At 51.9% G+C, this 26,736-nt stretch overlaps 1 protein-coding gene across 3 annotated transcripts in view; it reads left to right on the top strand.

Moving 5' to 3' along the window:
* The window catches only part of TNR (tenascin R), a 384,873-nt gene that overhangs the window by 320,069 nt on the left and 38,068 nt on the right, over positions 1–26,736 (top strand). For all 3 annotated transcript variants that reach the window (XR_010749415.1, XM_066371569.1, XM_066371571.1), the window contains 6 exons: positions 4,294–4,563; positions 11,738–11,923; positions 22,031–22,120; positions 23,099–23,362; positions 24,733–25,002; positions 25,760–25,879. Coding sequence is in view for 2 of the 3 variants with exons in the window: in XM_066371569.1 (XP_066227666.1) it covers positions 4,294–4,563; positions 11,738–11,923; positions 22,031–22,120; positions 23,099–23,362; positions 24,733–25,002; positions 25,760–25,879 (1,200 nt within the window). In the remaining variant the exon portion in view is untranslated. The remainder of the gene's footprint in view (positions 1–4,293; positions 4,564–11,737; positions 11,924–22,030; positions 22,121–23,098; positions 23,363–24,732; positions 25,003–25,759; positions 25,880–26,736) is intronic.

Genomic DNA, 26,736 nt, shown 5'->3' with positions numbered 1-26,736 from the left:
AACCTGAGGAGTTGGTATCTCGCATGTAACATGTATAGATGCGCCTTTCCGACGCGGAACATTTCGGGGTCCCCAAGGCTCTGCTGTGATTGGCTAGCCGGAAGGCATCAATAGAAAACGGGGCTAGAGGAAGGTGACGGTCCATTAGCGGACAGCGGGAACTTACACCTGCGGGATGTCCCTCCTCCTGATTATCGATCATCGGCAGCACTGACAGCAGATAGTCCAGCCCTGCATTCCTCTTCTACCTAAACCGTCCTTTTTTTTTTTTTTTTTAGAGAATTTGCAGGATTTTTTGTTTGGAAGTTTCTTCAAATGAGAAGTCAAAGTTCCAGATCTAGAAATTTGTGGTAAAGCCAGGGAGAGGTGTTTTTTTTCTCCAATGAAGTAAAATGTCCCAGTTAGTCTTTGGCTTTGAGAACAGAGTCATGAAGAAACGGAAAGAAGAGGATTTGACCACAGCCAGCTTTCTGAGCAGGGTTTGGCTTGTTTAGAACCAGGGCCTGAGTCTGAAAGCAAGCTGGCGCCTCCGGACTGGGCTGGGATAACTCGACTCGGTGGCCAACGGGAAGGTAGACTCCCAGAGCAGAGAACAGGGCTGGCTCCCGACCGTGTCCACTATTTTTAGAACACGATTGTTTAATTATTTCCTTCTGCTGAGGCCTGACCTACACCGACCCCCTCCTGCGAAGCTCTTGAGTCCTCATCAGACTCTCAGACTGGCTTCTCCCAGGCAGGTCATTTTGGGAATGCAAATGACAAGAGCTCCTGCAGTGAGCCCACTCTGCTAGACAATCACATTCTAATATGGGCCCCCGTTCAGACGAGGACTGGGAGTCAGGGCAGTTGGAAGAGTTGGAGGACACAGGCCTTACATGGTCTTCTGAGTTTCTGTGACATTTTTTTCCTCCAAGAAGTTCCAGTTCATTGAAATTCTTCCCCGTCATTCTCCTGGGCACAGAGGATCGTTCATTCCTTCCATTCATCCCACACCTGTTTACTGAATGTCTGCTGTGTCTCAGGCACCGTGCTCAGACAGCGGCCAGGAGATGTTTCCCCCCTTTCGTGATTAAATTCAGTGAAACTTGAAAAGGTCCAGGTTGTCTAAAACCACTAAATACGGCATGTTGGAAATGTCAGTACATCTGTGCAATCATACGGTTACCCTAACTATGAAAAACAAAACTTCATGTTAACTCCAGGCAGCACCAGAATGATCCGGTGGTTTCCATTCTGGCTGGCACTGGACCCCGAACCATAAGCTGCTTAATACAGAACAGGACTGGACCAGACCCGGAAAGTGGGGGGCGAGGGGTGACCAGGAAAAGGCCTAACTCGGAGGCAAGGTTGAGAGACCCAAGATCAGACTGAGGCTGTCTGTCTGGAGAGAAACACTCCACTCTAGAGACGGAGCAGGAGGTGGTCCAGTGTGAATTGACGACTGAACCAGTCTTAGTCAAGGCTCTCTGGTTACAAGAAAGAAAGTGTCCTTAACTAGCTAAAGCAAAAAAAAGAGAGAATTTACTGGAAGGGCAGAGTCTCATGGAACTGCAGGACCAAAAGTGCATCTGGCCTTCTGAGAGACTTGAACCAGAAAATGGAAATTAGAAATCGAGTTGCTGTCTATAAGTAGAAGCTCCACACAGTCACTCATTGCTGCTTCTGTTTTCTCCTAAAATTCTGTACCCAGTTCTGGCAGGGCAGGGAGACTGGGGTTCCCCACACCGAGCACTTCTCTGCGACACCAGCAGGGTGCGCTATACTTCCACTCGGTTCTGCTGCTCTCCACCCAGGGGAGAGAATCAGGCGCCACAGGTGGAGGGCTCCGTCCCACAAGGCTGTCCTCCCTCTCAGATGCCAATCCCAAGTCCGGGTTGTCACCTGTGCTTCTGACTGGCTTCAGAGCAGAGGTGCCCATGTCCCCTCTGTGGGTTTGATTAATTTGCTAGAGCAGCTCATAGAACTCAGGAAACCTGCTTGCTCACTAGATCACTGGTTTATTACTAAAGATATTAGAAGACCTTGCAAAGACTGACTCCTTGAGACCGAGCCCTCCAGGCACAGGATTTCTGAGTTGCTTGGGGGGGGGGGGGGCTTAAAATAGCTTCATTGCAGTGTTTTTCTACCTCACCCAAGAATATGTCATGGTTTTTTGTTTGTTTGTTTGTTTTATAATAAGGTCCACATGTGTTGTTAGTTTGTTGATAAAGTTCTACCACCTTTCTATGGGCACAGCCACAGTTTAGGTCTCAGACATCTGAAAGCAAGATTAGAGTTTATTTAAATTAACAAATGCATAGCCAACTTGAAACCACAAAGTGGGCAATGGCTCTTAAAAGTCTGTTTATAAACTGTGAGGTCACGGGTTGGCCTCTCTGTGGATTCCTTTGTTGGCTCTGAATTCAGTTCAAAACAGCATAGAGGTGGGCAGCCAGCCACACCTGTACACACATTGTAAAGTTCACTTACACACTGCTCTTAAGCTCACACATGGAATTTAGTTGCACTAAATTCCTGGCCAGTAGACCTGGTTGAAATTTATATTGTAAAAGCAGTAAATCATTACCCCCAACCAAGATATTCTTGTCCTTATAAGTGGATCCTTGCTTCAGCTGCATTTGTTACTTAGGCCCGATGGCCCACTGTCCGCAGAGACTCTGTGAGGCTTGTTACAGACCAGTGTGGTTTAAAGAAAGAAAGAAAAAAGATATTAAAGGCTGTGAAGCAACGTCCAAATGAAGAGACATGTAGGGAGAGGTCCTGATCAAAGGAGCCTCTGTCCTTGTGTAGTTTGGAAGGGGCACAGGGCCACACGGACGCTCACTAAACCCAGTCCTTTGGGGTTTGATAAAGGCTTCCTTACATAGGCCTGATTGATGAATTGACCAGCCGGCAGCGGTCAGGGCTGAGATTGAGAGTTCCAACACTAATCCCATGGTTGGGTCCCCAGGCAAACAGCCTTCACCCCCTCCATCTCTCTCCCACTCCCCTCCCCCCCTCGCTCTCCCTCTGTCCCCCTCCATCTCCCTCCATCCCCCTCCATTTCCCTCTCTTCTCCCCCCTCCCTCTCTGTTCCCCTCTTTCTCCCTTTCTCTCTCTTTCCCCAGATCAGATGTTTTCTATGAATAGGATAGAGAATGGCCAGAGCAGCTCTCATGGTCCAAGTTCAGCTAACCAGAGTTTCTAGTTCTAATTCCAAACCATTGAAGAATATTAATATTAATCGGCTCCAGCCAGAGGGGTGTGGTTCCATAATAAACGTACACATGGAAGCTGGGAAGATAACGAGTAATTGAGTGCTCCATAGAAGGGCATGTCAGGCGTCAGACATACATACTCTTTTTCATTCCAATCGAGTTCTTTCTATTTCCTGCCACATTCTCTCACCTTCCCCCTGTGCCCAGAATCTACTTCAATGTGAACAGGATCCCAAGTCGGTACAGGTGCCATGACTGGTGAGACCCCCTTGGAAACCAGCCAGGTTTCTAGGGTAACGCCATTCCACAAGAATGACCGCTCTCAGCTGCTCAGTGCCAGAGGCCAGGGCTCATGAGGAACACATGTTGAATATCTTGGAGGGACTCTGTGTGGCTGCAGTGTCCTGACTCAAAAATATACAAGAACAGGTCGGGGAAAATAGCCCACCAGAGGCTGTTCCGAAATTGAGGTCTCTTTTTTCTTATTTTAAAAACATGCCGCAGAAGGGATGTTTCATACCACAAATGCAAATGTCTATTGGGTGTTGGTAGTGTCTAGCAGCTGGGTTGAGAGCTGTTTGTATGACTGAGCAGAGACCTCTTTTGGGTACTCCCGACACCCTCTTTGGCAACCAAGTGGGAAGTCTCAGGTGTTTAGATGAGGCCGACGATGTCACAGAGCTTTCCTCGGGGCTCAGGGAAGGTGAGTGCTGGGCCGTGGGCACACACGGGAAGCTCAGTGCTCAGGTCTTAGTTCCTTTATCTGCAAACAAGCAGCACTGGCCCTCTCTGACCAGTAAGTCCCCCTCTCACCCCTGCCACCCAAACTGGGAGTGCTGGGACAGAAAAACCACAGCCTGCTGACAGCAAGATTCGAGAGAGCTGAATTCCAGCACCGGTCACCCGGATCCCAGGCTGTGTCCTCAGAAGAGAGCTTTCGTCTCACTGTGCCTCCTTTTCCCCATCTGTAAAATGGGATGATAACAGTGATCTGCTCCCTGCCTGACTCGGCTAACAGAAGGAGAAGGGAGAGAACAGATAGATGTCACATATTCCTTTCTCAGACTTCCTCTTCTGTTTGATCCTTCCTGTTCAGTCATTGATGGGCCCACACAGATCCTGGTGCGAGATGTCTCCGACACTGTGGCCTTCGTGGAATGGACCCCTCCTCGAGCCAAAGTCGATTTCATCCTCCTGAAGTACGGCTTGGTGGGCGGAGAAGGCGGGAAGACCACCTTCCGGCTGCAGCCTCCCCTGAGCCAGTACTCCGTCCAGGCCCTGCGGCCCGGCTCCCGCTACCAGGTGTGGGCCAGCGCCGTCCGCGGGGCCAACGAGAGCGAGGCCACGACCACCCAGTTCACAACAGGTAAGGCTATGCTGGGGCAGGCGGGCTCGGGCCAGGAGACAGGGGACGAGCCAGCTGATGGCGTCGTCATGGCCAGAAGGGTCACGGTCAGAGGGGTCACGGCCAGAGGGGTCACGGCCAGAGGGGTCATGGCCAGAGGGGTCACGGCCAGAGGGGTCACGGCCAGAGGGGTCATGGCCAGAGGGGTCACGGCCAGAGGGGTCATGGCCAGAGGAGTCACGGCCAGAGGGGTCATGGCCAGAGGGGTCACGGCCAGAGGGGTCACAGCCAGAGGGGACATGGCCAGAGGGGTCATGGCCAGAGGGGTCACGGCCAGAGGGGTCATGGCCAGAGGAGTCACGGCCAGAGGGGTCATGGCCAGAGGGGTCACGGCCAGAGGGGTCACGGCCAGAGGGCTCATGGCCAGAGGGGTCATGGCCAGAGGGGTCACGGCCAGAGGGGTCACAGCCAGAGTGCGAGGACATGTCCTAGGGCATCCATGTCACTGCAGACATGGCAAAAAGGAAGTGAGAGGTTTTGGGGGCCCCTGCTGGTGCTGCATCGCCAGAGACGGACACACCTATGTCACCAGCCAGACCTGTGATCTGATACAAGCCTCGTCCCATGGTCTCAACTTTCTCACATGTAAAATGAAAACATCGTCTTGGAGACATTTACAAAGCCATATTATGAGCCCACGTGGCCCTCTGGGGAGAGCTGAGGAAAGGGGCCCCTTTGTTGCTATTGGCAGAAATTGTTGTAATAATCCTATACTTCCATCATGACTATAACTACCATGATAGCACCCCTTGGATATGTGCAAAGTCCCACCTGCACCCCTGGAAGCCGACCTTCGCCTGAGGTCCTGTGACTGCCATTTGTAAGTGCTATCTCAAAGGCTAAGAGGAGGTCTGGCTCCCCCAGAATAAAGCCTGTGTCAGTGTCCCCTGGTCCTGTTGTGATGACCTCCTCCCACTTCCCAAAGTTGCTGGGACTCTTAAAGCCGGGAAAGGCCTGACCTCACGGGCATGTGCTCCCTGACTCTCTCGGAGCCCGTGGCTGGTCAGCTAGTGGCAAATAGGACAAGGCACCAAAAAACAGGCTGCCTGCCACTCAGACTGGGTCCACAGGGACCTATGGTCAGACTGTGAGTCTCTTATCTAACCCAGATTCTCAGTCTCGGCCTCTATGCCCTGGGGAGGTCACATATCAAGGAATGTGTCTGCCAACTCAGTCATTCCAGGGATCAAAGGAAGCTGCTAGCATTGGTAAGATCTAAGAGCCAGCATCTCTGACAGGGTACAGTACAAGGAGAGTCACTCCTTCATGCATCCTGCCTGGGCTTGTGGCCTACGAGCCTGTTATTGGGTGGAGTAAGCCAATTGGAGGACATCAGGGAGGTTCAATAAATAGCACTTCAATCCTCTACCTCTTTTTTTATTTGTTTGTTTTGTTTTTTGTGTGACAGACAGAGGGACAGATAGGGACAGATAGGCAGGAAGGGAGAGAGATGAGAAGCATCAATTCTTTGTTGTGGCTCCTTCATTGTTTATTGATTGCTTTCTCATATGTGCCTTGACCGGAGGGCTACAGCAGAGCAAGTGACTCCTTGCTCAAGCCAGCAACCTTGAGCTCAAGCCAGCAATCTTGGGCTTCAAGTCAGTGACCTTTGGGCTCAATCAAGCCAGCAATCATTGAGTCATGTCTATGATCCCATGCTCAAACCAGCGACCCTGCACTCAAGCCAGCGACCTCGGGGTTTCAAACCTGAGTCCTCTGCATCCCAGTCCGACATTCTATCTACTGCGCCACCACCTGGTCAGGCTCCTCTATTTGTTTAATAAGGCAAAGAATAAGACAGGAGGAGGCCAAAATATCCCTTGGATTCATAAGCACTTAGCTTAGTATTAGAGGCAGATGGGCTTGCAAACTAACTCCCCCATGGACCTGAGCAAGTCTCTCTCGTGGTGGAAGTTGGGGGGGCTACTCAGGTACAGAGATATGGCACAGAGGAACAAGCAGAGGCCTGACTCCTGGGGACCAATGTTCCCACCAGAGAAGGGACCAGAAGGGTCATGCCCAGGTCCTGCTACAGAACTCACCACCGTGCCAAGTTCATCCTCTCCAGAGTGAGGAAAGATCGAGGCTAGGAGTCTTACCCATGGGGCTCCCTCCACACAGAAGGAAACATTGAGGGGGCCAAGCTTCCTTGGAAAAAAGGATTGAGTGTGGACATTGATGGAAGGGTCTGATTCTGAAGGAGCCCCTCTCTAGCCCCTGTACTGGACTCCACCCCACCCGGGGGCGTTGGTCAGATTTCTTACAGAACACACCTCGGCAGCTCAGGGACTGAACACACCTTTAAAATAAAGTAAAATCTGCCCATTCTCTTCCCTTCTTCTCCCTCACCTCACCCGAACTGCTCAGGGCCTTGCGTGAGGTCCCACCTCACCCAGGGTCCCTCCATGGTGAATTCAAGGTCAGCCTTTCCTGCCCCGCCCCTTGCACCCCACAATACCTCCTGCTTAGGTTGTAGGGTCGCCTGTGGGTGACGAGTCCTGCATTCTTTCTAAAATAGTTTTTGTTTGAAAAGTGGTTGCTTTGTGCTTTGCTCAGATAAGGAGTTCGAAAAATGCGCAGAAGGGGGGCGCGGGTTCTTGAGCAGCGGATGAAAAGCAAATGCTTGGGCTATAGGTTGACAAGATGGAGGCAGGACTGGCTGGCGGCCCAGGAAAATTCCAATCGAGACGATTACGCTCTGCCTCCTGGAAACCCGTCCTGCGTTTCGGTCCGTGGTGGCCTGGTTCTCTGTTTGCCAGGAGGACTGGCAGCTGTTAGGCGGCTGCTGTCTCCATGTGGCCCCGGCCTGCACCCCCCCCCTGCCTCTTTCTGCCCCTGGGGGTGTGGGGGTGTAGGGGGGAGACGTGAGCAGCCTGGCAAATAAGCCTCCTGGCCCGGGGCTGGCAGGTGCCGGTTGAATGATGAGCGTGCCTAGACCCTCGCAGTTGGGCCCTCAGTCATTTCAGAACTCCGCTTAAATTCACATTAGCCAAAGTGCTTTTCCAGGTGATGGCTTCAACTCCGGGAGTATGCTAATTGCACAGACAATTAAAACAGAGATTTGCTTCCTTCCTGGTGAGTGGAATGTTTGCCTGGGTCTTAGAGCTGCTCAGAAAAGGCAAAGGCCCGGATGGGAGCCCACCGAGGCCCACGATGAGAGGGTGCCGGCCCCAGGAAGCTCAAGCTGGTCTCCAGACCCACCCCACCCCACCCGGACCTCCGGTGTTAGTTTCAGGGGTGTTCCTGGGACATTTTCTGCCTGCTGGGGGACCTCTCTCTGAGCATACCCCTCGAGGTACTGAATGTAGCCACCAGGGTTTTTGCCCAACCAGAGACGACCACTTTAACCTGAATACCCTGAACCTCTCTTGAACGCTGTTATGAGTTGAATCATGTCCCACACAAAGATGTGGAAGCCTTACCCCTCAGGAGCTGTGTATGTGAAATTATTTGGATGATTAAATTAAAAGAAAGTCATTGGGGTGGGCCTTATTCCACTCTGACTGTGTCCTTATAAAAAGGGGGAATTTGGACACAGAGACAGACATGCACACAGGGAGAGCACCTCATGAAGACAAAGGCAGGGATGGGGTGATTCTCTGCAAGCCAAGGAGCCCAAAGGTGCCAGCGACTGCCAGAGAGGGGCATGGAACCAACTCTCCCATGCGGTCATCAGGAGGAAGCTGCCCTGTTGACACTCGGTCTCAGACTTCTAGTCCGTGGGACATTTTGTTTCCATCACCTGGGACGTGGTACGTTGTTACAGCAGCCCCAGGACACCAACACAAAGGTCCAACTCACAGCCATCAGAGCCACAACCTGCTCAGGTTGCTTTTAGGCAAGGCTGTGTGTGTCCCTGAACCACTTTGTCCCAGGCATCCTTCCGAGCCCTGCAGCTGCAGTGTCTGACAAGACTTTTCTAATGGCTTTAAGGGAACAGACAGGACAGAGAACTGACATTAGTCACTCAGTCACTTGATGTGTACTAAATACCTGCTAGGTACCAAGAACTGTCCTACGCACTGAGGCTACAGAATAAACAAGGTGGACAAGATCCCAGTTCTCATGAGTTACGTTCCACTGGGGGAAACTGGACAAGGAAGCTGGAGAGAAGCACACAGGGTCATGTCTGTCACGAGCACAATGCTGAGAAGTGACCCAGATGATGTAGAGAGAGCAGTTCAGAAACACCTCTCAGAGGAGGGGACATTTGAATCAAGACCTACGTGACCTGATCCAGCTGAGGATTCCAGGCAAGAGCATTTCAGGCAAAAGCAGCAGCCAGTGCAAAAGGCCTGAGGTAGGAATAAGTTCAGTGTGTTTCAGGAGTAGGAACAAAGGCAGCGGCTGGGGCACAGTGAGTCAGGGGGACATGTTACAACATGATGTCTAAGAAGCTGGTGGGGCCTGATCACACAGAGCCTGCAGGTCACTGTCAGGAGTTTGTGATAGGAAGCAAGAGGCCAGTTTTCAGCAGGAAAATTGCTGAATCTACTTTATGTTCTAGAGACTAGATATGGCTGTTACCAGAGTCCAGAGCCCCCAGTTCCTCCATTGGGCCCCCACTAGACATTTGTCTTGCCCTTGCCCCTGGCTTGCCCACGTGCCACAGGGACCAGCCCAGCTCCCACCCTCGGGCTGGTCTTCCGCTGCCCTCCTGGATGTCTGCTTTCAAGACTCAGGAGAACAAACACTTCCCTCCATGCCTGTCCTAAGACACCCCCACCCACCGGGCCCTCATCCCCAGGCTTGACCTCCTCTGGCATAATGGACATTGGAAATGTCTGGTCCCTTCAGAGAAAGCACTGTGCCCTATTCACAGGGCACAGCCCTGGTACAAAAACAAAACCATCTACCAGAAAATAAAAACCGGAGTTTCCAGGGTCTGGGATTTTAAAGTACAGGATGCGGCCTGAACCCTAACCCTAGCTCATCTTCAGTCCTATTCCAGCCGCACACCCCAAACCAGTTTGGTCCCCTGTCCCAGCCTCTCCACTGGCATGAGACTGGGCAGCATGTGGTGTGGAGCAGTCCTCCCGCGGCCTCTCAGCCCGCCCTCCTCTCCACCCAAACACTAGAAAAGTTCCGCCCACGGCACTTCGAGAAGGCACAGCCTCCGGTTGCCACAGCCACACTGAGTAAGGAAATGCTTCTCAGAAAAAGAAACATATCTGCCCAAAGACCAGTCCCCACCATGAAATGGACACTCCTTACCCTGAAGCTGCCGCTCGCAGACTGAGTTCCACACCTCTGCCTTTCCCAGGAACAGCAGGAGCACCCTTGCCTGGCATTTGCAAATTAAAACAGTCTATCCAAGCCCTGGCCGGTTGGCTCAGTGGTAGAGCATCGGCCTGGCTTGCAGGAGTCCTGGGTTCGATTCCCAGCCAGGGCACACAGGAGAAGTGCCCATCTGCTTCTCCACCCCTCCCCTTCTCCTTCCTCTCTGTCTCTCTCTTCCCCTCCCGCAGCCGAGGCTCCATTGGAGCAAAGTTGGCCTGGGCACTGAGGATGGCTCTATGGCCTCTGCCTCAGGCGCTAGAATGGCTCTGGTCACAACAGAGCAACGCCCCAGATGGGTAGAGCATCACCCCCTGGTGGGCATGCCAGGTGGATCCTGGTAGGGCGCATGTGGGAGTCTGTTTGCCTCCCCATTTCCAACTTCAGAAAAATACAAAAAAAAAAAAAAAAAAGGTTTGTCCAGGCTTCCTCAGAACAAATGGCTGGTTCACTCCAAAGTTAAAGCCTGAGTTTCAAAGACAAGACCTACTTAGAAGTTTGGGGTTTTTTTTTTATTATTATTATTATTTTCCTGAAGTGAGAAGCAAGGAGGCAGAGAGACAGACTCCTGCATGCGCCTGACTGGGATCCACCCAGCATGCCCACCAGGGGGCGATGCTCTGCCCATCTGGGGGTTGCTCTGTTGCAACCGGAGCCATTCTAGTGCCTGAGGTGGAGGCCATGGTGCCATCCTCAGCACCGGGCCAACTTTGCTTCAATGGAGCCTTGGCTGCGGGAGGGGAAGAGAGAGACAAAGAGAATATAGAGGGGAAAGGGTAGAGAAGCAGATGGTTGCTCCTCCTGTGTGCCCTGGCCGGGAATCGAACCCAGGTCTTTCATACTCCAGGCCAAAGCTCTACTGCTGAGCCAACCAGCAAGGGCCCCTACTTAGAAGATTTTAGGTGGCGGTTTTTCCTGCCAGTGCCTATTACTTCGTAACCAGTGGCCTGTGTGCTTCCTGCTAAAATGATCCTTAAGAGAACCAGTCCCTGAAATGATGGGAGAGTCCTCAATGATGGTGGTCTCTTCCTTGTGTTGGAATTACTGGGCCTCTAGACAGCCAGCCCTGGGGTGCCCTGTTGTTGGGACTCAGAGCTTCAGGAGCAACAGTCAGTCTGCCCAGGGCCTGAGCACCTATTCTTATACCAGGCGCCATGCCATGCACTTCATTTGCATTGTCTAATCTTCACAACAGCCTAAAATGTCAACATTATTAGCCCATTTTACAGACGTGGCCATCCAGGCCCAGTGAGGGGGCGAGACTTGCCCAGGGTCCCGTGGCAGAGCTGGGGCTCAGGCAGAGGCCCGACTCCAAAGCCCACTTCTTTCCACACATCACATCCCCCACGGACAGGGCCGGCAAATGTCGGTATACAGTAAAGCTTACTCTTTTATTGTTATTTATTCTTGTATTAGATATTTTTCCAGACATAAAAACTATAGACCTACCTTTGTCAGCCCTGTGTCTAGAATTTTCTTCAGGTAAACCAGAGGAAGACAGTTTCAGAATGTTGTAATTGACAGCCTTCTTTTGCTCAGTGGTCCCATTTCATCTGACTCGATTTTGTCTCAATCACTTCGATGTGGTCTCAGCTTTTTTCCTAGTTCAGTTAAAATTTCTAGAATGCCACTGGAAATTCTGAATGGTAATGGGGCAAGAGCAAAGTGTGTTGATATCTAACTCCCAAGTAAAACTTTCCAGACTGCTCGTGAATCTGTCATGGCCAACCTGGGGTCACTCACACTTGAGGCAGGGTGTCAGGAGGTGTGGACTGTCACCGCAAACTTGTGTGTATTCAAGATGCGCAACACAGGCACATTATTGTGTGTGATCTTGATGATGTCTGACTCTTTTCAGAGATTGACGCCCCCAAGAACCTGCGGGTGGGTCCCCGCACAGCGACCAGCCTGGACCTTGAGTGGGACAACAGTGAGGCAGAGGTGCAGGAGTACAGGGTTGTGTATAGCACCCTGGCGGGCGAGCAGTACCATGAGCTGCTGGTCCCCAAGAGCATCGGTCCAACCACAAGAACCACCCTCACTGGTGAGTGAACACTGGCCCCTGAGTCTCACCCTCACAGGTCTCTCCCCAGTCCACCTTCTCTATAGCCAACCACAGCCAATCCCTGCCAATCCCGGTCAACCATAGCCAACCACAGCCAATCCCAGCCAATCCCGGCCAACCACGACCAACCACAGCCAATCCCAGCCAACCACAGCCAATCCCAGCCAACCATAGCCAACCACAGCCAAATGCCACTGATTGACTCTTTGAATACCTATTATATGGTATATGTCTACGGCTCTCCACTGAATGTCATTAGCTGTGCTAGCCACTGTCATGTACTGTTTTACTTTCTGATTATGCCATCCCTCGTGCCTTTATTTCAGGGACTTCCATTGCTCTTCCCCAAACCTTAGCAGAGAGACCTTGCCTGGCTTTCCTGTCTTCTCTGGTCTCTTCTTACTCCCACGACCCCTGGTGTTCCCTGAGCTAAAGGCCCCCAGGCGTTGGGTCTTCCTTTCAGTTTTTCAAATGTCATTCCCTCCTGCCTCAGGGCTTACATGCTGTGCCCACTCCCTGTCAGGCTCACCTGCCACCCTGTCCTCTGAGTTATGTCTGCTTCCCTCTCGGCTCTCAGTTCACTTGTCACTTCTTGGGGAGCCTGTCCTGTAGTCTCATCTCCCTGGTTACCACCCACCTCCCAGCACCCTTCAGTTTGTCATTGCACACTGTGGTGTGGTGATTCAAGTGCCAGTGTCTACCCTCAACCTTAATCTCTGGGAGAGGTGGATCGCGTTTGTTTTGCTCATCATTGGCTCCCCGGTGTGCTAGATAAGCAGTGGGTGGATGGAGGAATTAATTAATTAATTAATGGGTGAATGAATGAGTGAAACTGTAAATGTTCATTGTGACTGGAGCACAGACGACGAGAGGCCAGTGATGAGAGCCTGGTCAGGCCTCCTGCACCCTATGCAGAGTGAGTGGGGGTCATGCAGTGATTATGAATAAGGTGGTATAATACCCAGGTTTGCACAGCTGCAGTGTGGAGAAGGGATGGAGCAGGGGGCAGGACCAGAGCCAGAGATTGGTCACGAGGCTGTGCCAGAGTCAATGGGAGAGATGATGATGGTAGTGTAGACTAAGACGGTACCCAAGGTCACCATGCTGCCTGGCTGGGGAGTATTCCCTGTCCCCGTGAGGACAGGGGTCCAGCCAGTGCTCCTTCTGGGGCTTCAGACACCCCTATCCCAGAAGGCCTGCCTGGGTGGCTTCACCGAAAGGTACATGACTTGAAACAGGGTCGTGTTTTCTATGGAGACTGCACAAAGCGGCCGTGGACCAGGGCTGCCGACGGGCTTGCACGCACTCTGGTGAGCTGTGTCTCGGCTTCCTGCGGGCACGTTTACTGTCTTGGCAGACGAGGGAGATGCCGCAGAGAGTGCATGCAGTCATCAAGGCAGTGCAATCGAATCCGCTTTGCTCCTGCCCTGAAATCCCGGACCGCCTTGCCAAATGAGGCCGGTTAACGTAAATATAATAAATGCCTTTTCCAGGCAGACACACTCCTGAAAACACAGCCAGGAGATGGGAAGACATGCTGACCAAGCAGGTTAATGGGGGTGAATTAGACGGAGCAGGCACAGACCAGCTGGCGGAAGGGCCTTTGCAGAGAGCTGGAGACATTCACAAAAATGAAGCTAAACCGAAAAGCTGAAATGATGCAGGAGGGAACTGACTCAAAGAGCAGCCTGCCTGCCTGGAGCCTCAGGCTGATCTGGCAATTAGCAGTTTCCAAGGATGATGGCTAGCTGTTTGGATGGCGGGTATACCATAAAACCATGAGAGAAACAGAGACAAACCTTGTCACATCCTAGTCATTATTTCCCTCTTTCGGGGGCGGGGGGAGAAAAACTCTACCTTCATTGATCATTTCTGTTATTCCAGAGACCGTCACGTAGTTATAGTTCATGTCATCTTCACAACATCACGAGGGATATTAGCATTCCCATTTTATGGATATGAAAACTGAGGCTTACGCCCTTTGGAAACTTGCCCAAGCTCACAGAGCTAGCAAGGGGCATGGCTGTGACTTGGGGGCAGCTCTGAGTTCCAGTAGAAAGCCTCGCATTCCATCACTGCTCTTACCAAAGACGTAGAAAGTAAGGGACAATCACGATGTCAATGCTGTGGGCTTACAGGGAGAGGAAAAATTATGATGGAGGCGTGCGCTTGGATGGATCGATTTTTTTGATTGGAGTGGGGCTGATGAAATTAACCTACAAATATATATTACTCATAATTATCCCAGGGAGCTCACTGCTAGGGAGATTTATAAAGGCAAATGGCTTTCTGAGACTAAAGAGTTTATAGGCACATAAGGAAATCAAGTATGTCCATACTTGCTGGGATGAAAATTACAAGGACCGCTGGCTCTCCTGCAGTGGCTGCTGGGGGAACAGAAGGAAGGACCGCGATGGAGGGAAGGCAGAATGAGGGAGATTCTTGACCCCAGCTCTACATAGCTGTGTTTTTGCCCTCACTCCCTAACTTGGATGCAAAAGACAAAGTTTATCAGTCTCCAAAGGCCCCCTTTTTTTCTGGTTCCAAACACAAAGTTTATTTGCATTTATAAAACAAGACCCTGGCCTGGGGTGGGAAGGGCACCCCAGGCTCATCTGCAGCAATCCCTTCCTGGAAACTTTACCTCTCTCCCCCACCCCACCCCCATCCCCGCACCCTCCCTATCCCCTCATCAAAAAATAATCAGGGCTCCTAGCAGGAGGTCCCAGTGCTTTGCCCCGGCTTTCTTTGAATGCTTTGCTCTGTAGAACATATTAAGAGCCAGGACTTGGGACTCTGTATCTGGGCTTAGACACTTCTGGTGTGATTTGGGGCTACTGATGTCACCTTTCTAAGCCTCTGTCTCACCATCTGCAAAATGGGGATGATACTTCTTAAGCTCATAGTGTCATGGTGAGACTTTAATGCGACCATGTATTTAATGAGTTTTAGGTAGCACTTCTAGCACAGAGAACTAGTACTCCATACGTGGCTGATGATAGTTGAGGAGGAGGAGGAGGTCTGTGAGCTGATGGATAATTTAGGATGACCTCCTTTCATCAGCGTGGCAGAGTGGAGAACCTTGCTTCTCAAAGTGGGGTGTGGGGACCAGCAGCCAGGGCATCATGTAAGAGCACTCTCCTCCCAGATCTACCAAGTCAGAGCGTGCATTTTAGAAGAGCCCCAGGTGACCTGTGTTTATGCTGTAGGTAAGGAGCACTCACTTAGGGCATGGCTTCTAAAGTCACCCACTCTGATTTGAGACCAGCTTCAGAGAGGTGCATCCTTGAGCAAATTTCTTTAGGTCCCTGACCTTGAGGAGGGCATCATGCCTGCCTCATAGGGTTGTGGCGAGGATTAAATGGGACCACATAGACCTGGATATATAAGCACTTAGGATGGAGACTGGTACCCAGTGAACGTTCAATGGCTGTTTGACCTTTTGTTGTTTTTAGTCCCCACAAAGCTTAGACCCGAATCCATGGCAACCTGGCATTGCATTGATACAAGTTCCCACCCCTTTATTCTTACTGCTGGTTCTACACCCTGGGAGTCCTCTGGTGTCTGTGTTTGCCCATCCCTGCAGAAGCCCTTGTCTCCACAGCCGCCATTTACCCTCTTGCTGCGGAACGCAGGCCCTTCTTGACTCTGGGTGTCCAAATCATACTGAGGGCTCCAAGCATGTGCTGCCAACCCCGCCCCCTTCACAGACCTCAGCCTTTGCCGCACAGAGGCCAGGCTGGGCCATGGCCTACCCAACGTTCCCTTCTACTCCTCTCGCGGCCGTGCCTCAGGAATTCCCTCTGGACTGGGACCTGTTTCCGAACAGCAGGCTCCGTGTTTGCTGTGATATTCTTTTCTCTGCTCCAGTGGCTTCTGTGTCCACAGTGATAAGTTTTTTTTTAGGCTCAGCCTCTCGGCCCAGATGATGTCTGCTTGGCCTGTGTACCAAACCAGGAGTCCCAAACAGGTCCCCGAGTGTGATGTACTTAACAGGCTCATCAAGGGACCTCGAAGTTAGAACTGGTAGCACCTGCCAGGGACTGTGCCACCACTGTTTTCTGGGCAGTAATGCAAAATTATAAACCTTAGGGGAAAACTCCTATTGGAAGGAAGGAGGGAGTAGCAAAAGTGGGAAGGAAGGAAGGCGCTTCTCATCCAGGACTGGAATTTGGACAGGAAGCCCTGCCTGGGACCAATGCGCATTGCACAGCCTGCTCTGGCCTCTGCACCTGAGGTGACCCACACCTGGCATTGGGAAGGGCCTGGCATTGTCCCCAGCTGTCTACACTCCTTGCTGGGTCCTCCTTCATGAACAGCAGCCCCTACTGGACGGCCCCGTGGCCTGGAGAAAGTCCAAAGGAGCCAGCCGTATGGCCAGTGAGCACGGGGCTCCCGTCCTCCAGGGCCCAGTCGGCCCATCCCTCCCACCTTGCGTGCCTTCGGATGTCACTCCCCAACCAGCTGCCAGTCTCTGCGTGTGACTACCTCGACCTCATCAACAAGATGCTAATAGGAAAAATCACCAACAGGGCTGGGGAAACCTGGGGGCTGGACGATTCCTACAGATATCACGGAGCAGCACAGGATTGTCAGAAAGCCAAGACCGACCGCCAGGTGCACGCCACACCCACACCTTCAAACTGTCCCTGTGATGGCTGGAATGAAGGCCTCTACCCAACCCACTTTCTCCTGGGGGCCTCCTGGTTGGAAGATGGGCTCCCTGAGGTAGGAAGGCAGGAGAGGTGCTTGTCCGCAGGAGGGTTGGCCGTGAGGGAATCCGAGAGAGGTGGGGGGGTCTGGCTGGCGAGTCAGGGCTGACCAAGGCACTTGTAGTTCGCTTCACCCCCTCTGCACCCCTGTCATGCTTGGGCACAACAGCCAGCTCTGGTGCCAGACCTTCATCGCCCTGCAGGCTCTTCTGAGAAGGAGGAGACGGGCAATGGGTCTGGGCCCGGGCCCAGGCTGTGCTCAGCCTCCTGTGGGCGAAGCCACAGTGACCGTGACCCCAAGTGGTTACTTTTGTAAGGTTCCTCTGAACACAGCGCCACCTTCTAGGGGCCAGAAGGTGGGGAGTGGGCTGCAGAGACCCAAGTAGAGGAGAAGAGGGCAGAAGCCCCCATTCTGCTCTTCCTCGCTGAGACCCATAGGTGTCTGTCCCCTTATGGTAAAGGGCGGGGCGAGGGGACCAGGAGAAGAGCCAGGTGGGAACCGCCAGCGAAGGGTGTTCCTGTAGAGCAGGGCTCTGAAGAGCCGTGTTCTCACGAATCTCCTCAGCCAAGAAAGTAGTCTCTGAGAGCATCCCTAGGTCTTACTATAACTTTTAAATTTATGTTTTTGGGGCCAGTCTCCTCCCTAAAGTTAGCATGGAACTGGCCGCTTGTCTTGACACTTGGACATCATCTATACCCAAAAAGCAGGGAGATGTCTGCCCCAGCCTGACTCATTCAGGGAGCCCCGGGGAAGCGTCTACCATTACCCAAGAAGGAAAGGACGGTGGGGCCTGGGACCTTTGACCTCCCTCGCATGGAAAAGTAGATGGCTGCCTATCTGGTGTGATTCCAGGGGCTCCCAGAAGATTGTTGTCCCCAAATATTACCCCATCTATGAGCCTCTGGTGCCCAAATTCCACTGTTGGCAACTTCCCTATGGGGGGGCCCTACATCCCTGGTTTTCATGAAGTATTTGATCAGGTCTGCCTTCGCATGTTTTATTCCCTCTGCGTGCAATGCCCTTTCTCCTGCCACATGTGCCCCAACCCTCTAAACCACATTCTGATTTCTTTCTTCAAAGTCTTCCCAACATTCCCACCAGGCCACCCAGGCATGGGGCTTCTCTATGCCATATATATTTTTTTTTCCACTATGCTACATACTAAATTAAAATATAAAAAATCAAATCCCTTGATTCAAAGACCAAGGAGTCTAGTGAGGAGACCTACATGAAAACTAATAACAATATAATAACAAAATGTCTCTAAAAACTAAAAGATTGACTGCAAAGTCCTTAGGGACAGGATCCCTGGTTTGCCCCCCCCCCTTTGAAGGCAGGTGACCTACAAATGCACTGGGGCCACCAACCCCTGCACCCCAGTCTGGTGGGCTTATGCTTCACAGGACTCAGGAGGGGAGCCCAGTGGGTTCGAGATGGAAAGAGTCCATATTTCTCCATGTCCCCCTGAACCCAGCCAAGCCTCCAGTTTCTAGAATTTGCTAGTTCCTGTTGCTCTCTAGCCCTGATTAGGCTCCTCCTGCTCCCATGCCCCACCCTGACCACTGGGGAAGTCCATACCCTTGCCTAACCTTGACTAGCTTTCAAGGTTCAACCCGAGTCCCTTCTCTCAAAAACCTTGGCTATGTCCGCCCTCCCAAAGTGGTTTGCTTAGGTGGCCCCCCTTGGTACAGCACCAATCTCCAGTTCCAGTTCACTTACTCCCTTCCCTCTTCCCGCCTGTAAGACTTTAAGGGGCGGGACCATGCTAAGATGTATCAGAAAGAACAGAGGACTGGGGTTCTAAACCCAGTTTAATTGTACACTGAGCTCTGTGGCCTTGATCAAGGAATGGACCCCTCTCTCCGAGCTTCTGTTGGCTCATCAGTCAGGCCCTCCCGGCAGAACTGTGGGGGAATTAAAGGAGATGCACCCTATGGTCCTCTAAGAACCTGGAGCTAATAAGGTATTCTTGACCATTAGATGCTCCAAAATTCTCCTTCAGTTTTTTTATCCCTCCTTTTTTCTTTTTTTTTTTTTCTAGATTACCTGTTGCCTGCAGCTCAGTGCTTGGCCTAGTGTAGGTGCTCGAGAAATATTGTTTTCCTTCTTCAGGGCAGATTTTTAAATCTCATGAAAGGCAAGGGAGAGATGCATTCAGCTCACTCTGGCATGCCCAGTTCACAGCCCTGTGCCAGGCAACGGGGAGCCCCTGGATCATGTCTAGTGAGCAGGGGCGCCGTGTGTTGTGTAGGGGTTCCGAGGGGAACGGGCGCACAGTGAGCGCGTTGAGAACAGTGTCAACCTCCCAGCTGAAGAAGGTTCTTCTATAGGAGAGGGAGCCTGGTGGTTTCCTGCGGGAGGAGTGCTCTCAGCTATTGTTAAGGGAGGGAACAGCCATTTCCCTGCTGCCGCTTGCAGGAGTCGAATGGAGAAAGGGAGCCCCGATAGGGAGCAATGAGCTCTTGAGAACGTGAGAAGGCCTCCGGAGCCCTCCGCGTACGGAAACGTGAGTGTACTGCGCACGCCTCAGAAACACGTCTCCTTCCCCCGCAGAACGGCCTCCTTACCTGCTGGCAAAGAGCAACAATCACTTGTAGCACAGGAAGAAAGCTGCTAAAAATCAAAGGCAAATGGCAAGCAGGGACCTATAAAGCGAGTCCCGCTTCCCCGCTCCCCAGACGGAAGGCCTGGGAAGGAAGTACTTGAAATTCCACTCCACGGTCTTCTGGAAGGAGATGATTCCGTTGTAAATTATTGAACATTTCATTTACGCTTCATAAATAAGAAACTCGGATGAAAACATTACATGTTAGATCCGCTCGACAACATGTAATTTCTTTCTTCCTCCCTCCATCTGTCACCCTTCATCTACGTCGGGGAATTTCTACTTCATTATAGGCAATTGAAGGTCTCGATCAGTGCCTGGGAGAAGTAGTTTATGTCCCAAAGGTAATCTAATTTCTCCAACCAAGGATGTACCTGGGACTCGTGACGGAGATAAATGTGTACTGCGAACAGATCTGGGCACTGCAATCATCCCATCAATCTAGTGACAAGTGCTGGGCTCTGCCAGGGGGCCAGCTCCACACTGACACCAGACTCCCAGAACCACTGGTTTCATCAGAACAGCAAACCAACAACAGGTGTCCTGAAGACCAGATAAAATCAAGAGGAGGTCATAAGGGATTCGGGTGGGCCCTAAATCCAGTGTGATCGTGTCTTTTTCAGACAAGAAGATCAGAGACCCACAGGGGGAATGCCATGTGTTATGGACTGAATGTGTCCCCCTATAATTCATGTTAGAATCTCCATATGTTCAGTAGATGGGACCTTTGGGGAGTGATTAGGTCATGAGGGTAGAGCCCTCGTGAATGGGATTAGTGACCTTAGGAAAGAAACTCCACAGAGCTCCCTCACACTTTCTGCCATGTGACGTCAGAACAAGGGAACCACTGTCTGTGCTCCTGGAACTGGGGTCTTCCCAGACCAAATCTGCCAGTGACTTGATCATGGACTTCTCAGCCTACAGAAGTGTGAGAAATAAGTCTGGTCTGAGCCATCGGGTCCATGGTCGTTTGCCGTAGCAGCCCAAGCTGACTGTGATGCTCTGGACCACAGAGGCAGCCCGGGGTGGGGCAGCTCTCAGCCAAGGAAAGACAAGATGCGCCGGCCCCACCCCAGCCAGGAAGGGCAGGGGAGGATTTGCCCCTTAGAGCCTTTGCAAGGAGCATAGCCCTGCAAACACCTTGATTTTGGCCTCTGGACTCCAGAACTGTGAAAGATGACATTTCTGTTGTTTTTAAGCCATACAGTTTATGGTCATTGGTCATGGAAGCCCCAGAAACTCATGCAGATGGAAAAGGCTCTCCATCCCACTGTGGTCTCGAGGTTGTGGTGAGGGTCCAACAACACTCAGGTGTTCTGTAAAGAACAAAGGTCTGTAAATGCAGAAGAGCATGGTCATCAGTCAGAGCTCTGGTGGCCCGCACAGGGCCCCACAAAGAGTTCGCCACAAGGGCTCAGACTGGCCATGGGGGGTGGGGGCAGGGTAATGCTTTGATCAGGTTGCATTTTTGTACAATCCCAGTCCTCATCAGGGAGGGTCAGTTTGATGCCAAAAAAAAAAAAAAAATGGCCGCCAAAGATGTCCACATTCTATTGCCTGGCAGCTGTGATGATGTCATCTTCCATGACAAAAAGGAATCTGTAGATGTGATTAAGTTATGGCTCTTCAGGTGAGGAGAGTATCTTGTATTTGTACAGGTGGGCCCAATGTCATCGCAGGGTCCTTACAAGAGGGGTACAGGAGATCAGAGTCAGAGTAGAAGATGTGGCCATGGAGGCAGAGGTCAGAGCGGGAAACAGATTGGAAGGCGTTCTCGTCCTGGCCTTGAGGATGGAGGGGGACATACCAAGGGACGCAGGCAGCCTCTAGAAGCGGGAAGAGGCAGCGAAATGGCATCTCCCACAGCCTCCAGGAGGAATGCAGACCTGCTGAACCATTATAGACTTCAGGCTCATGAACTGTAAAATAATAGATTTGTGCGGCTCTGAGCCCCTCGGTGTGGTAATTAGTTAGAGGAACCATGGGAAATGAGTATACCAGTCAAACCACTTAGCCTGAAAATCAATATGGAAGAGAACACAGAGACACTCCAGATGATCCCACATGTCCTGGGAGGCTTCCCAGCGATCCTCAGAGGGTTTTCCCAGAGAGGTTTACACTTTTTAGTTGGACAGTTTTTCCTTGTATTTTCCTCCATCTTTCCACAGTCCCCTAGAGGTCATCCTAAAATTGGATCCATATCTGGGGGTCTGAATTATCAACCTTGACAGGGAATCCACAGCAACAGGGCTTCTGTGTGCCCCACGTGAAAGGTCTGACAGACTTGTGCTCAGAAAGACCACCCACTGTCACTGCCCATAGGGCTTTAGTCACTGTCTTCAAAAAGTATAGCTTAGTCCTCATGTACAATGTCCGAGAAATACTGGACCGGCCTCTGTCTGTGCAGTCCCTCTAGATCACACACTCCCCGATTCACAGCTTAAGCAAGAACTCACTTCACTAGTTGTAGTCAACCTGAGACTCTAAGTACCACAGAAACACCTTCCACAGGAGAGCACACTTCTGAAGGTCACTGACAAGGAGACCAACAGCAAAGAGGGAAGCTCTGCACTGACCACTTCATCCTGTTGACTTAATGGATTTCCTAGGTGGTGAGGTTGGGATTTCCTAATAGGTAAGATTAGGGGGATTCAGCACAACTAAACTCAAGTTCCGGACAGGAGTCTAAGATGGCTTGCTTCCCCCCTTTCAGCTTTCCTACCCTGACAAAAACAGAAAATAACATTTGTCTCTGCATCTACCGATAGATCTGGTACCAGGCACTGAGTATGGAATTGGAATATCTGCTGTTATGAGCTCGCAGCAAAGCATTCCTGCCACCATGAACGCCAGGACCGGTGAGTAGGAGAAACGGTGCAGACAATCAGGGTACCCTGAATCCCGAGGAGCCGTGGAGGTTGCCCTGGCAATGACTGGTCAGGGGTGATGCTCCCCAGTGGGCTGGTCCCTGGGCAACAGCTATCAGCCTGGGAACAACATCCGCCTCTGGCTCTTTGTTCCCCTGCACCTGACCCCTGACATCTGACCTCCAGGATGGAGTCCCACCCTCTTCCCCATACATCTGTGCAAGGTCCTCCATGGTCAAAGGGCTGTCCCGAGCAGAGGTGGGGAATCCCAAAGAAGCTGGAGTCACAGCAGGTCATATTTCCTCCAGATCACCCCACAGCAGGCAGAATGCAGTATCTCCTACTGCGTACCGCAGGAGCCCTGAGAAAGGCCAGAGGGGTGAAGGGCTAGACGTGGAAATGGCCATGGAATCTAGGGGCAACAGAAAAGTCCACTTGAGACACTTACTCCTCTGATCCAGCAGTTTTACTTCAAAGCTTCTCTAGTACCTTTGTCACAAGCTCGGGGCTGAGCACAGGCGTCCTCTCTAGAGAACCTCGTGGACATGGGTCCCCAGGAGGCCTCAGATCTAGTTGCCTGAACACCCATGGCCAGGTCAGTCAAAATGGCCTTGGGAACAGGAGTGGCTCCTGTTGCCAGGAATGGCCCAGCCCTACCAGCAGCTCCTTTTGGCGGACTGGCTTACTGAGAAGGCCGGGAGACCGTGAATTTGGAGAGTGTGAAAATCGGCAGCCAGCTAATCACGCCTTTCTGCAGACTGCCCATCTGTCTGCCAAGCTCCCGGCCACCATTCAAACGGAAGGTGCTTAACACAAAGTGAGCTAAGTGGCAGCAGGGATAAGCTGATCCTCACACTCAGCAGGCCTGCTGATAGCTTAGAAATCCACAGCAGAGTAGGGGACGATTCCAATAAATACTGGCCCTCCTGCAGAACCTGTGTCCAACAGGCTCCTTGTGTTTATCCACAGAGCTTGACAGTCCTCGAGACCTCATGGTGACAGCCTCCTCGGAGACCGCCATCTCCCTCATCTGGACCAAGGCCAGCGGCCCCATTGACCACTACCGAATCACCTTTACCCCATCCTCGGGGATTGCCTCCGAAGTCACCGTGCCCAAGGACAAGACCTCGTACACACTGACCGACCTAGAGCCCGGGGCGGAGTACATCATTTCCATCACTGCCGAGAGGGGTCGGCAGCAGAGCTTAGAGTCCACTGTGGATGCCTTCACAGGTACCAGGGCAGTGCCAGTGCGGCAGGGTTTGGGGTCAGTGGGAATTAATGTGAGCAGGTCTTCCGGGTCCCAGGGCTCCAAAAGGAGGAGTGTGGGTAGGGAAAGAACAGATAGAGGAGAAACTAGTAAATCATCCAGAGGGAATGGTTGCACCTGACCTATGGTGGCGCAGTGGATAACTCGAAGACCTGGAACACTGAGGTCACCAGTTCAAAACCCCAGGCTTGCCTGGTCAAGGCACATATAAGAGTTGATGCTTCCTGCTCCTCCCCCTTCTCTCTCTCTCTCTCTCTCTCTCTCTCTCTCTCTTCCCTCTTAAAAAAGAAAAATAAGGGAATGTTTGAAAGTCAAGGGAAGCCTGACCAGGCGGTGGCACAGTGGACAGAGCGTCGGATTGAGATGCAGAGGACCCAGGTTCAAGACTCCGAGGTCGCCAGCTTGAGCATGGGCTCATCTGGTTTCAGCAAAGCTCACCATCTTGGACCCAAGGTCGCTGGCTTGAGCAAGGTGTTACTCGGTCTGCTGAAGGCCCACGATCAAGGCACATATGAGAAAGCAATCAATGAACAACTAAGGTGTCGCAATAAAAAAACTGATGATTGATGCTTCTCATCTCTTTCCATTCCTGTCTGTCTGTCCATCCCTATCTATCCCTCTCTCTGTAAAAAAAAAAAAAAAAAAAAAAGAAAGAAAGAAAGGAAGTCAAGGGGAGAGGCGAACAAAGCTACCCACATGGCTGAAAATCTGTGTCTGATTTCGCATAGCCCAGACAGAGTGGTTGATTCTGCCCCTCTTTGCCCACCGGCACTAAATCAGTGGGCGTTCTGAAGACCCACAGGATCATGTTAAATTCCTCCCCAGACAGAGTTTTAAAGCCTGACCTGTGGTGGTGCAGTGGATAAAGTGTCAACCTGGAAATGCTGAGGTTTGCTGGTTTTAAACCCTGAGCTTGCCTGGTCAAGGCACATACAGGAAACAGCTACCAAGAGTTGATGCTTCCTGCTCCTCCCCCCTTCTCTCTCTCTCTCCCCCCTCCCCCCTCTTTTCTGTAAAAAATCAACAAAATCTTAAAATTCAAAAAAATAAATACATGCATACATAAATAAATAAATAAATCCTGGATCCTAGGATGAATAACTCACAGAAGTGATGCTGGTTTCACTCCCCTGAGGGCATTCATTTCTCAGCATGTGGCATGGAGGAACAGGATTGGAGCGTGAGGAGGTGGAGCCTCTGGCTCAGCGGGGGACGTGTGGTCCTTACCAGCAAGGACAGCATGTCCCTTCAGTGAGACTACTCCGCCAGCCCGGTGCCGCCCCTCCCCCCACCCCGCGCATGCTCACAACCGTCCCTCTCCTCTGCTTCACAGGCTTCCGCCCCATCTCGCATTTGCACTTTTCTCACGTGACCTCCTCCAGCGTGAACATCACCTGGAGTGACCCGTCCCCTCCAGCAGACAGACTTCTTCTGAACTACAGCCCCCGGGAGAAAGAGGAAGAGACGATGGAGGTGTCCCTGGATGCCACCAAGAGGCACGCGGTCCTGATGGGCCTGCAGCCGGCCACCGAGTACATCGTGAACCTGGTAGCTGTCCACGGCACGGTGACCTCCGAGCCCATCGTGGGCTCTATCACCACAGGTGAGGCCAGAGGACCTGACAGAGGGTGACGAAGGGGTTCCCACCATCGCCTTTGACACGTCAATGAATTTCACCCCAGGAGCTGGGGGCCACCTCATCTGGCTAAAGGGGTTCTGTGAGCTGTTGTGGAAAAGCCACTTCTCTCCAAGTTGCATAAAATGCATAAGATGGGAACTCCCATTCAGAAGGTCGGGTGGGCCGCATGTCTTGAGGAGGCCAGGGCTTAAAGGTGTTGATCCCAACATCCTCCCCCTTCAAGCCTAGGAGAACACTCTGAAGAGAGCTAGTCTCTGCGAGGAAACCCTTCTGCACAGAGGAGACACCTGTTTCTGTCCTGCCGAGCCATCTCCTGGCTGCTCAGCAAGTTCACTGAGGCCAATGCTTTTGTCCAGGAGAAGTTGAGTTTGCTCGAGAGAAAATGGTCGTGTTCCTCCTGGTTCAACACAAAACATAGGAACTTGAAGCTTCTCAGTTGGCCTCCAGGCGGGTAATAGTTGCTACAAGGCACAGACCTGGCCAGCTTGACTTTATGTTATTAAAATATCCTCCATGAACGTGACGTGGGCCATACCTGTGAGGCTGCAGGCGAGACTTCAGCGTGACCCTGCTGTGAAGGGTGCCCTAGCCCACAGTAAGGCCTCGTCTGCTTCTGGGCCACCATCAGTCCTTGGTGCCCGTGAAAAATAAACAGGGATAGGAATTCCTTTTTCACACTGTGCCCTCTGTCTTTTTCCCACAACCACTGGGTTCCTTACAGGAATCGATCCCCCCAAAGACATCACAATCAACAATGTGACCAAGGACTCGGTTGTGGTCTCCTGGAGCCCTCCTGTCGCGCCTTTTGATTACTACCGAGTATCCTACCGGCCAACGCAAGGTAATAAGGTTGTGCGACTTCTCAAAGACGAACAGGATTTGGAGCCGGGCGAAGGTTGTTATGGGAAGGGTAGCATATCCCAGAGGCCATCACCCACTGCTGTCATTTGTCCCCCTCTCAGTGGCACATTCCATCAGAGTGGGGGGGGGGGGGTTTGAGGAGCAGCTGAGGAAGCCTGCACTCTGGACTCCTCATACAAGGCTGATTGCAGTCACCCAGAAGGTAGGCCCTTCACCAGCAGAGGTAACTGGCCACTATTACTCGGCAATGTCGTGAGCGCAACGAGCCCTAACATAATCTGCCAAGAGCCAGGGTCACGTGCACATCCCTGAGAGAGTTAAGTCTGAGACTAGTTGGGCAGTGCCAGCAGAACTAGATGAAGGCTTGGAAGGAACCGCAGTGACGGTGGTCCTATTTCTACCACTCCGGCCGAGTTATGAGTCAGAGGAAGTTGGCCCAGACCTCACCTACATCCTGCCAGTTCTCACTGGTGCACATGGCATTGGTGGAGGGCACACCCACTGCCCGTGAGGGATGGGGTAGTTTTCCAGGCTACTGCGTCTCTGGTCAGCGTGAACCACTCTTTGCAGCCAGAGCCTCTATACTGCCTTTAAAAAGACCAGCGTGCTAGGAAACCACCTAAGTAGTTCTTTTTTTCTTTGCTCCAAAGAGCTTATAAAATGAGGGGGTGGAACCAGCATGCAAGGTCTCCAAGCTCCAACATTCCCAGTCAGCAAACCTTCTCTTCCTTCTGCACTGAGAGCTGATCCTTGCACCCAGCCGTGCTCCCTGACCTGGTGCTCCCGGGAGCTCCCATGGAGACTGCCCTGAGCTGCACTGAGAAGTGATTCCACTGT

This window comes from Saccopteryx leptura, chromosome 2 (genome assembly GCF_036850995.1).
Source record: "Saccopteryx leptura isolate mSacLep1 chromosome 2, mSacLep1_pri_phased_curated, whole genome shotgun sequence".
Taxonomy (NCBI): domain Eukaryota; kingdom Metazoa; phylum Chordata; class Mammalia; order Chiroptera; family Emballonuridae; genus Saccopteryx; species Saccopteryx leptura.
The sequence above is the reverse complement of the archived record's forward strand: the minus strand, read 5'-3'. Positions and strand labels throughout refer to the sequence as shown.